This window comes from Calliphora vicina, chromosome X, assembly GCF_958450345.1.
Source record: "Calliphora vicina chromosome X, idCalVici1.1, whole genome shotgun sequence".
Taxonomy (NCBI): Eukaryota; Metazoa; Arthropoda; class Insecta; order Diptera; family Calliphoridae; genus Calliphora; species Calliphora vicina.
The window spans coordinates 4099344-4112072 of record NC_088785.1 but is presented as its reverse complement, the minus strand read 5'-3'; the positions used below and the strand labels follow the sequence as shown (position 1 = coordinate 4112072).

The window sequence follows — 12729 nt, the reverse complement described above, 5'->3', positions numbered from 1 at the left end:
TCCGACTATAATGATATTCATGACCCACTTTTGATTCACTTTTGAGGCTGTGTTTATAATATGAAGTTTTATATATGAAGATATCGCTCTACCAAATTTCACAAAGGAGTCTGTGCCGTAGATCCCCTCGATAACATTTCAAAGGTAACGATATTAAATTGAAAAAACATTCTATAATAGAATTACGTAGTGCATATTGCTTCATTAGTAAGTGCAGGCCACATATGAAAATCACTGTGACGCTTATAATTAATCAAAACTAATATAGGTTTTCACATGATCGTGCTGGCCAGACGACTATACTCTCCTACTCGATTTTGTAGATATTTTCCAAAATCATTAAGAATTTTTGATTTGTTTAAAAAAATTGGTTTTGTTTTTCAATTATTATACAAAAATTAAAATAAAACTATGAAACGCAAAAGGAATTTATAAAAATTGGGCCAATTCTATAAAAAGATTTAACTTGAATTTCATAACCAAAATATATATGTATGAATTAATTTTGAACCAATACTAAACAAAAATAATTAATAATAAATAAATGTAGAATTTTTCAAACCAAATAGAAATTTTTTTTTTGTTTGTTTTGTATAACTATGTGTGTTATTTGTGTTATTTGTTATTAAAATTATTTATTGGTGTTTTAATTTGTTTTGAATATGGTTTTCTGGTTCTTTTATTTTACTTATTATGGTTATGGTATGAAAGCATTTCAAATAATTATTCTAAACCTAATAAAATTATTTAGTTATGTTTGTTGTTTATACAAAAACAAAGAAATTATTAAAATACAAATCATAGTAATTATAAATATCAATTGTAAAAGTAATACTGATTAAGACGTATTTGATTAAAGATTTCACAAAAAACATACAGAAATGAAAAGCAGGTAATTGAGTTTTTAAATATAAATGATCTTAATGATTGGATAATAAATAGTACTAGTGATGTTCTTTAACAAGTCTACAGAATATTCTAACAAAAAAAAAAAACAAATTATTTATAATCACCTTCAAAAATATTTCCCAGTTAAAGATGCCATTTTTTTTTTGAGCAACTCAATGGCTAATAAAATTTATACAAAAACGGATCTAACACAAGCAATACAAAAGGTTGAAATATTTTATAATACAGGTCATAGATGCTTCAATTGCAAAATAGATTTACTCCATTGAGTGATTTTTTTAAATTGAAATTGAACCAAATGTGACAATTCGTTGTCGAGTTATGGTCAAAATCCATCCTAGCTGTTAGTACCTAATCGATGGATTTAATCTAATAATACAGGTCAACAGCAAAAAAAGGTTTCTCTAACCACTATATAGATTTGATGCATCATGGTTACCTAAGTACAAAAATGGTAAAATTTTTAAATTCTATGGATCGATTTTTTTTCTCTAAAATTGTGAATTTTTTAGATGTTTCTCCACTTAATTTATGATAACTCAAAAACGGTTAGTCCGATATTATTAAGGTAAACATAGAAACGTTCAAATTTACATAGCCTTTAACACGGTTACATATTGCGGTTACATTTTGTGTTTTAAAAAAATCATGAAAAATCGAAAACGGCAGAACTTGTTCAGGTTTATTACTTTGTCGCAAAGCCGCATATAATAGGAACAAAATGAGAAATCGAAGATAAAAATCGATTGATTCTTTTCGAATTTATTCACAATTAAGTGAATAAAATACATAAAATTTAGTAGTTAATGTTCTTCTTTCGATTGCTTGATTGAATGTTGAAAACATTTTCCCCATGCTATGTACAAATTTTTACATATAAGTACTTTCGGAGTTATAATAACAAATTGAAGCAAAAAATATATTTTTTATGTAAAAATATCCAATTGTTTTGTTTTAAAAAAATCATGAAAAATCGAAAACGGCATTGTTTAGATTTATTGCTTTATCGCAAAGCCACATTTAATAGGAACAAAATGAGATATCGATCATAAAAATCGATGGATTATTTTCGAATTTATTCACAATTAAGTGAATTCACTCATTTTCAGAAAATTTGAGTGTTAATTTTACATGTGTTTTGTTAATGTAACAAAAATGTCCAAACAAAAGGTATCGGAGGTGTGAAATTTAGTATTAATATTTTTAGGGGGTCAAAAATGTACAACATATATGAACCAAAATATGTGAAAATACGTTGACCCGCCTCAGCGAATATGATAACATGGCCGAAACAATTGCAACTAAAAATGCGAAATATTTCCTAACAATAAAAAAATAGTTAATAAAACTGCCAACGACAAGAAATGTTTTATTAACCAAACATATGATCAAGAGCAAGTATATTTTCCCAAATTAATTGTTGAAAAATATACATAAGTAACTATAAAATAAATCTACATATATTAGATACTGTGAGATCCTGATTGATACAATTGACCTGATGAATTAATCCATTACCTTAACATGTTAAATGTCATGTTCATGTCAAGTTGTATTCCACTAACGATTTTCTCAAGGATTGCTATTTGCAGTTCAACGACAAAATACAAAGAGTTGCAATTGTGATATCATGGCTTCTAGGCAACACTCAAAATGGTTTAGCATTTTTCAATAAGAACAGCTCTCTTCTCTCTTTCAATATGGCGAAAATGAACTAATTGAGAAGGTGAAAGAAATCAAACAGAAGCGACCCATGGAAGATATTTTTATGCTTGTGTTAAGACCGAAAACAATAAAATAAATACATACATACAAGGATCGATTGGAGAGTCCTAGAGCGTTTTGGAAACAAAAGGTAATTAACTAGACTAAACTGGGTCTGGCATCTTTATTTTTGATTTTTAGCGATTATCATATTTCTATTAATATTATTTGTTTATTTATTATTAATACATTAATTTGTTCGTTCTAGTGTTATAAAAGTGTGTGGTTAAATAAATGATAAGAAAGAAATAAAAGGAAATAAATCCGAAAATAAGGAGACAAATTTTTTAAAATTGTTAATTAATGTTAGATGATGGTTAATGTTTTTAGTGTATTAAAGAAAGTTTACAATTAAAAATGATAATAATAATAAAAAAAACAATTGTAAATAAAAAAATTTAGTGCAATACCTCCCGAATCCGCGGGCGATCTGTCTTTTTTACGCTTTTTCTTTTTCGAAACATAACCATAGTTGTCTCGTGCACTCCACCCCGGATACAATTCCATGTGTAACTGACGTTCTTGCCGAGCTTTTTCATAATATTTACTTTGTTCTTCGCGGGACAGTTCATGCCACTACAAAATAGTTTGGGGAGGGGGGGTTGTTGTATTTAAAAATGCATACGTTTCAATGAAATTAATTACATACATAAATATTTCATATGTAAAAGTAAGTTTAAAAAAAAAATTATCAACAACTAGTTTAATTATTGAGACCCTTTTCCAAAAAAGAAAGGGTGATCATGTATTAAACTATCAATTATTATGGTAAAAACAATTTAAAATACAGCTTCTTGAAAATTCCAACGCTTAATTTTGTTTCGTTTTTTTTTTTAAGGAAAAAAATGGTGTAAAACAAAAACATATTATTTTAGAAGATATTGAAAAATCAAACATTACTTGAGTCAAATTCAGATTTTGTAAACGTTAAATGGCTCGTAAAATGTGCCAAACAAATTGTGACAGATGTAATTCTCAAGGCGAATTTATACAAGCTGGTAGCAATGTAAGATTTTTAATATACATACATATAGATATAAAAAAAATTAATGAATTCCATCGAATTTGCATGAATTCGCCACTGCCACTACTTTGTATAAATTCACTTTACTCAAAGCTGCGATGGATTCAGGCAATTTTTTTTTTTTGTATATGAACAAGGCCAATTTATACACTAGGTGGTGTTGGTGGCGAATTCAGGGAAATACGAGCGAACTCATTATTTTTTATATATGGAGTTTGACATTCGAAGCAAGAGTTGTTTCAAATGTCAAACTCCATACATAAAAAAATTAATGAATTCGCTTGTATTTTACTGAATTCGCCACTGACACCACCTTGTATATAAATTCGCCTTGTATATGAATTTCCCACATGCATCCACCAAGGCGAATTTATCAACAAGGTGGTGTCGGTGGCGAATTCAGGCAAATACGAGCGAATTCATTCATTTTTTATATATGATTTTCATATATTTGACATTCAAAACAATAAGAGAGTTGTTTCAAATGTCAAACTCCATACATAAAAAATTAATGAATTCGCTTGTATTTTCCTGAATTAGCCATCGACACCACCTTGTATATAAATTCGCATTGGCATCCACCTTGTGTAAATTCTAATTGGTATGGAGTTTGACACTCTGAAGAGAGAAAGTGAGATGTTTTTGCACATAAACAATTAGTGTATTCGCGACTGCTTTCAACTTGTATTAATTCGCCTTGATCCAGGGCAAGACAATTTCCCCTTCCAAATACGAATACATATATTTTCAAACATATAAAATAAAAACTATTTCCAAATGAAATGATTTTAGGAAAGTAATCATATTTACTTAAAATAGTTGTAATTAATCGGCAGTTGCCTATTTTTGGAATATCCATGTGAAAGCGTTTTCATGAGTGCAACTTGTTCGAAATAAATGCTAATCATTGATATATTGTGGATTTGCAAGGCGAGTTCGAATATCCAAGTTTCGTGAGATCAGTCAGTCAGTTATTTATTGTCCTCTTAAATCCTCATTTGGTTTTCAAGCAATGTTTTAATCCAATAATAGTATTGTTTAAACAACCTGACCGTGTATCTCTACCATTTAATTAACATATTATACATTATGATTTCATAGATATTATGTAGGTATTAATTTTTGTTCATTAAAAGTAGAGCACACACTTTCATTGATGTTTTTTAATACTAACTAGGTTTTACAATTTATCAGTCATATACATACATACAAGGTTGTATAACTACATGATTTATTAATCTATTTACTTACCCGTCTGCCCAAAATTTGATTGATGGCAGCTGATTCCTTTAGTGTGCACTCAGCCACTACTTTGGCACGCATTTCCTTCATGTATAACATGAAAGCATTCAAAGGCTTTTTGATATGTGGTTTCTTTTTTTCCGATGAGTTATCCTTGCAGTTATCGTTTCCCTGTAAATTCGATGAATTTTTGTTATCCAGATTCCTACAAAATCCAAAGAGAGAGAAAAAAAAATAATTGGAGAATTTAATATATTAATGAAGATTTAAATATCCTGAAATTAGAGATACTATGGACGAGTGTTAAGTTAAATCAAAATTGTTTCTTAGGAGTCTATGTACTTAGGTATATGATAAATAGTATAATAGGTCAATTGTTCAGTACCTATTTGTATGTATGTATGTATGTATGTATATACAGATATTAATTAATTAATTAACAGCCTAATATCTAGGGTAGTATCTCTTCATTCAAATAACCTATAGTTGTATGGTAATTACATCTTTTTCAATTTACTGCCAATGGTGAGATCGTATGGTCCTTCCGAATTCATTGTTGAGTTCGTCAAGTTATTGTTATTGCTATTATTTGTGGTGGTCGTAACAACTGTGGATGCAGCATTTGCTGAGGCAGTTGCTGCATTTATGACAGCTGCAGCAGTTAAAGCACTGAATCGTACTTTAAACATATCACTTAAAGCTTTTTCCTGTAGGGCTGCTACAGCAGCGGCTGCCGATGTTGCATGTGTAGCATACATTTGGGCATTTGTAATGGGCGGACTTGTAGCGTAGGATGGCGTTGTATTCAAACTAGCAAGAGAGGTGGGTGGCGTGGTGTTTGTGTTGTTGTTGTTGGTCTCTTGTTTCTTTGTTTTACGTCTGTTGGAGCTAGGGCTGGTAGTAGTAATCGGTGGTATATTAGCAGTAATAGTCGAAGTACTTGATGCCAAGTTTATGAGAGCTCGATTGCTGAGAGCCGTTAAAAAGGAGGAGGTGCCACAGTCGGCCATAAGCATGTTTAAGGCTGGAACTTCCTCTGGGTGATTGGAACTTACAGAGGTATTCGATGAAGACGATGATGCCGATGCCGATGCAGAGGTGGTTTGCAGAAATGGCGAATTGCATGAGTTCAGTATGGTGGTGGTTATTGTTTGTGGCACTGGAGAGGGGTTTGAAGAGTTGACTGTGTCCATTGATTTACTTTGAGAATTTAATGGCGTTTTGGTTGTTTGGGCAGTAGCGGCTGTTGCTTGTTGTTGGTTAGTTTTGTTGAGTGCGGCACACTCTAAAAAAATCTCAACAGCTGTTACGGCTTTTTCGTTCACATTCATGCCGAGATTTTTGGGATGCCAAAAGCAAACAGGCGATTTAATATCCGCATGACCTGTGTAAGGTTCATCCTTACCACCTTCTGCTGCCTCAGCTTCCTCCGCCAGAGTTTTGTTAACAAATGGCTGCCATACATTTTTTAATATTTTATTTTTGCTTTCTGTTTCCGAGTTGCCATTCATATCATTCGTCTCCATTTTTATGGCCAAAATGTCCGATTCGTTGCTTTCCAAATTTTTAGTTTGGAAAGTGGCAGGTTTTAAGTCTGGCGTTGATCTCTCTTCCAATAAATACTTAAGATTTTTGGCAGGCGAAACAGTGGGTGCAAAACTTGCCTCCTCATCGGCTAGTTGACTGGTTCTTAAATATAACTGCCTGGAGTCTTCACACTGTCTAAAAACAAAGTGCAATTTGGACATAATGGCCTCAATAAATCCCTTCTGATCTTTCAAATTATTGAAAACTTCATTACCATTTGGTTTTTGAAGTGCGCTGGTCTCAAAAACCATCTGCATTTCTTGATTAATTTCCAAAAATTGCTCTAGACATATGTGGGCCTGGGTTAAAACTTTTAACTGTTCTTGCCACAGATCTAAGAGCTTAGTTGAACCTGCGTCCTCAAAAACAGAAGAATTAGTGAGCAGAGATAACGCAGGTGAGGCCGGTTGTACCTTTAGATATGTGTCATTAGTAGGAGGACTTTTTTCGATTTTTATGTTATTCACTGCCAAATCAGTGTTAGCGTTCTCAGCCGATTGTTTCAGATCATGTGTTTCTTCATGACCTTTAATATGCGTGTTCTCATTGTCATTTTGGTCACAACTTGCATTATTGTTGTTGCTGTTCGCACTGTAATCTAATATGAGCAGCGGCGAGGTTTGTTGGACTAACTGGGAGTACAGCAATTGAGAGGCCAACATGTGGTAGGCTGTTGATAGGCTGGGAGTTCTATTGGTTTCTTTACTTGTCAACTGTTTTTGTTGGGGCTGCTGTTCTTCGGTTATGCTGTTCAGCTTAAGAATCTCCATTAAAAGTGAGGTCTGTTTTAGGCCCGTGGAACTAAGACGAAATGAAATCTTGGCTAATTCCTCCAGCTGGCGATTCGATGCGCTATTACTGGCAGCAGCTGCAAATGAGGCCAAACGATGAAATAAACTACGACCTTTGCTGCGATTAACCGAACTCTTAAGACCATCTTGAGATGTAGCGCAGTTGGGATCGCATGTTGTGTTTTCTGTTATGGCTGGTACAATATTGGTTTCATCGATTTCTTCGATAGACTTGTCTTCGTCTTTTGCCACAACCTTTTGTTGTATACGGGCTTGTGTCTCTATAACTTGGTGTTGCTCGTTCTCCAGACTATTTTGTTGGACAGCATCTTTGCGATAATTAACAAATGCCACATCTAAAACTGAATCTTCAGTTATAGCAACTGCCATGGCAGGCAAAGAGACGCCATTTGACGTTCCAATTGTGTTTGAATTATGTTGTGATGTTTTGGTTGAAAAGGTCGGCTTCAAGTTCGAAGAGGTCAAGGGCCACGATGTGGTTATAGTCGTTGAGTTGGGTGTCGATGCTAACAGTTGGGGTAAATTTGAGCCAGTTGAGGGTGATGTTCCCGAAAAATAACCAGAAAAATTATTACAAACCTGTGGGCTTAAAAAGGAATGTAGTTGACTGGATTTTGGCTTACTATGAAGAATATTATAAAAAGTGGACTGACAATGGGGCGTTAGAACTGTTGGGCTGTTAAATAAATTGGTTGTAGCTCCTGCTGCTGCTATTGTTGATGGTGGTGGTGGCGGCGGCAAGTGTGTTAAGAACTCTATGGAACTGTAAGCAGGTGGTGGCATCAACCTATCCACCTTCTCCTCTGTTCGTGAAAGATATTTTAAATGCAAATCTTTTGCGTCCGATTTTTTGTCATCATTATCAAGTTCATGTACCACATTAACAGTAGTCATCTGAACAAGTCAATAGCTTCCTTCTTCTTCTTCTCTTTAGAGGCCTTTAAAACCTAACATTACTTTCAATAACACACAAACATTTATATACAAACATTCATTCATACATACATATGTAACTGTAAATATTTTATTTTTCCTTTGAAACTCAGCCACAGGTCCTGGTTGCTTCAGTTATAAGCTTTGAAGATGCTGCGGCTGCTACTAACCCACAAAAATTTTACATGTATATAGATTATTATTTCTTCTTTATTTCTGTTTTTGTGTATTTTTTAGATGGTTTAGTATATTTTCACACGTATTTTGTATTTATTTATTTATTTATTTTATAATGCTCCTGTCAACATTTAATTTGTTGCCAAAACGACACGCCTTAAAGGCGATTTTGATGATTTTGTTAACATCATGTAAGTTTTGAGTTTTTGTTTTAATTCATAAATCATTTAAGAGTACATTATTTTTATAATTGTTTTTTTTTTTGGGTTTTTGTTGGGTTTAGAAAACTCTTTACTTCATTTTTAGCATTTTCCAATAGTTTTTCTATAAATAATAAACGTTCTTTTATGTATTGCAATCTTTGCTTGTACTCTACTCATATACACAATCACAATTACACAAAAATATATTCATTCAGTCGCAAACGCAAACATGCACACTTACATATACATATCCACACACACACACATACCCACACACACACATACAAACACACTCAATAAAAACAAAACAACAAGTGCAGGTGTAATTAAGGCAGAAAAAATGAAACATTAAATAAAAATAATTTATCCATCATCTATCATTTCAATGCAATGATGTCCATTTCATAGCACAATTGCGCTAGCTAACCTCCAGTGTGGCCATATTAGTTTTTTTCCAGTTAAATTTCGAGCTTTTATAAACTTTAGCTTTTTTTGTATTTGCAATCGAATTTAATTAATATACCGTTATGTTTCCGGTAGTGTTTCAGCTCCCATTAAAAATTTAGTGAGCTATGGTTACAAATAAAGGATTTTACAAAACATTTATGTGCTGTTTTTCCATAGCGAACGAGTACTTTGAGTGGAAATTTAACACGTTTTTTTTATTGTAACAAAAACAAAATACATGTAAAACGTCCATTCAAAGCACTCGTTCGCTATAGAAAAACAGCACATTAAAAAGTCAAAACTACTGAATTAGTACTTTTCTTTGAAAGAAAAAGCCCTAACTCATTTGAATTATAATAATTACACTGTGCTCGAAATTTACACTTTTTTCTGTCAGGAAACTAATTCGGGTACTCTGAATTCAATGGTGCTAACCGTTTTTTTAGGTTAGCTCGTATTTTCGAGATATACCGTTATTTCGAAAATGGAGGAGGTTTCACAACATATATTCGCGTAATTCGAAACCGGTTTAATTTCTTGAATAAACTGAAAAACCGAAATTTCGCAATAAAATAACCTTTAAGTAAGGATTAACACGTTTTTAATCTTCGGAGTAGTTTTAGATTTTTTTTTTGGCAAAAAAATTTTTTTTTTAGAAAAATTTCGAAATTTTTGGTTTTTAAAACGGCGTTAAAAATTGTAAAATTGATATACTTCAATTTTTTTCACACATATAGAAAACGAAGTTCCAAATAAAACAAGCCATAAATGATTAAATCTGTCTACAACTTTTGATTTTATTCACAACAGATTAGATACATAAAGCTACGTATACACGGTTGTCATATTCTTACAATATTGTCAGAAAATGTTCAATAAATGGTTAACACCCATATGTTTCAACATAAGTTCTCATGGTTGTGTTAACGATTTTCTGATAATGTTCCTGACAATCTGACAACCGTGTGTACGTAGCTTAACTCGTAGTAATTAGCTACATCTTACAATTTGTAAAAATGTGGGAAAAAATGTTAAAATGTTATTAGGGGATATTTGCTTTATCTTTTGTTTATAAAATCAAAAGTTGTACATAGATTTTAATCATTTGTTTTGTCTGGAACTTTATTTCTATACGCTTAGAAAAAATAAATAGCGTAGCTTCATTTTTCATGACGTTTTAAAAAACAAAAATTTCGAAATTATGCTAAAAACAATTTTTTTGCCAAAAAAATTATATTTCCAAAACGAATGGGAAGAAAAGGTAATTGTATTGCGGAATTTAATTTTTTTAATTTTTTACAATAAATTAACCCGTTTTTGAGTTAAGCGAATATATGTTATGCAACCTCCTCCATTTTCGAAATAACAGTATATCTCGAAAATATGAGCTAAACTAAAAAAACGGTTAGTACCACTGAATTCAGAATGCCAGATGTATTTCACATGTTTTCCACAATATATTTCATTCCAAATATTTTATATGTAGTTTGACAGCATTTCGCGCGAAATTTTGAACAGAGTACGTAGCTTTAGTCGTCACTGAGGCAGGGACGAATACACATGCTAAGAAGGATTATATTGCTATTTGATTCATAACCACTGAAAGAAATATTTGGATTGTTTAATATATTTCGAACTTTAAAAAAAATCATTGAAGTGCTCAATTTACTTAAGTGAACATTTTTTTCAGATTTGGAATTAATTTGATCAAAACAATATAATAAAATAAGCAAAAATATTCTATTAACACAAATTTGTGGAATATTATTAATGTAGAAGACTCAATTAATAAACTATGATAATATGTCGCAGACAATTTTAATGATTGTAAGCTTTATTCTTGTTAACAAATAAAGCCTGATAAATAGTGACATTATTGTTTTTAGTGCAATTCTCTCTCGCTCACCAACAACACAACTGCAGTTTTAGCTTAGGGTATCCCTGCCCAGCAGTTAAGCAAGTAGTCAATGGATAACTCTAATTGATATATTTTGGGTCATTTGACACAGAGAGAAGTCAATTGGTTACTTTATACATCCCCAGTAAACTAGCGAGAAGCTAATTGTCACGTAAGTGCCTAGAAGTAATATAGAGTGTCACTTTAAACGATTATTTTGTACTGCACTTTAGAAAGTAGAATTAATCTATTGGGGAGTTGTCGGAGAATGGTTTGTTTACAAAGATTCGGTTAGTGGACTGTCTAAGAGATAGTTTTTTAACTGACTATTTGAGGTCAATCAGCACCCGTACATGTTAAAATAACTAGTTATGTAGCTAAACATGCGAATCAAATGCGTTTACTACTTCGGACCAGCTATTGAACCCCTGCTTAGGACACGCACATGTTAAATTAACTAGTGACGTAGCTATTTATGGAACTAGTTGTCACCCTAGAACTGCTGGGTGTTTTAATGTTTCATTAAATGTTTGGGTCATAGCAGGCGAATTTATTATAAGGTGGTGTAGATTCTACAACATTTACAAAAACCAATTGCAATACATTTTTTTTTTGTTTTCAAAATTTGCCTGTTGTTTTTCTTTTTCTTTTTTTTACTTTTAGTATAGTTTTCGCCGCAACAAACACTAGTAAATTTGACAGCTCAAACATCTAAACAACTAAATAAAAAAATAACCACCTTATAGTAAATTCGCTTGTGTCATAGGGTAGAACTAGAGGCGCAACCAAGGCGTATTAATAAGGTGAGTGCATAAAATCAGCTGTTTCTTAATTCGCTGTGGTTTTATTTATTGTAAATAACATAGTAATATTTCAATTCGCCTTGATTTTGGCATTTACCGTACATTTTAACAAAAACAAATTCCCTATTGTTCTTGCATTGTTGTATTTGTTGCCGGGACGCCCTCACCTTGTTAATACGCCTTGGGCGCAACTCATAGTAATCTGAGAGTAGAAATAATTACAAATTGTATAGCTGACACAATAAAAAAATACATTGATAGGTTTTTAGTCTCTCAGTAACGCTACTATGTATACATATATGTGGTTGTTCTGAGAAGTGTGTCGGATTAGATGATTTTTCCCCAAATTGGGAATTTTTTCTCGATGTTGGGGGAGATAATTTGTCTTTGGGGATTTGATGGAAATTTTGGATAATTTCAAAAATGAAATTTGTTCCTATATTTGTTATTTTATTTTAAAAATGAAAGCAATAAATACAGAATATAGAAATTAATTTTATGCCTGTTTATTTATTGGTTTGTTTTTTTGTGACTTATTGGAAACCAATGAACCGATCCTCTTGAAATTTTGACGTATATAGCGGAATATCTGGAAAGAATAATAGGATACTATCCCATAAAAAGTAAATAGATATTATGGAATGGCTGGGGAATCTGGTGAACTATAATTGTGAAAGCCGTAAAACTTCACGGAATTTACTTCTGTACCATTGTACGCTTCTTGACTGAAAATGAGCGAAATTGGAAAAATGGGCGTGGCACAATCATATAAATAGTTATTTTCGAATATCCGCAGAATTGTAATCGAATCAATTTCTTACCAGCGGATCGGAACAGGGACTGTGGACCCTCTCATACAAAGTAAATTGTTATTTTCGAATATCTGGAGAACTATAGTTGTGAAAGTCTTAAAATTTAACCAAAATATTCC

General features: G+C 32.1%; 1 protein-coding gene across 5 annotated transcripts in view; it reads right to left on the bottom strand.

Moving 5' to 3' along the window:
* The window catches only part of pan (pangolin), a 183398-nt gene that overhangs the window by 31735 nt on the left and 138934 nt on the right, over nt 1-12729 (bottom strand). For 3 of the 5 annotated variants that reach the window (XM_065514765.1, XM_065514764.1, XM_065514767.1), the window contains exon 8: nt 4949-5144. In XM_065514765.1, coding sequence (XP_065370837.1) covers nt 4949-5144 — 196 coding nt within the window. Of the gene's footprint in view, nt 1-3083; nt 3250-4948; nt 5145-12729 lie in introns of all 5 variants that reach the window. The other 2 variants (XM_065514763.1, XM_065514762.1) reach the window with 2 other exon arrangements.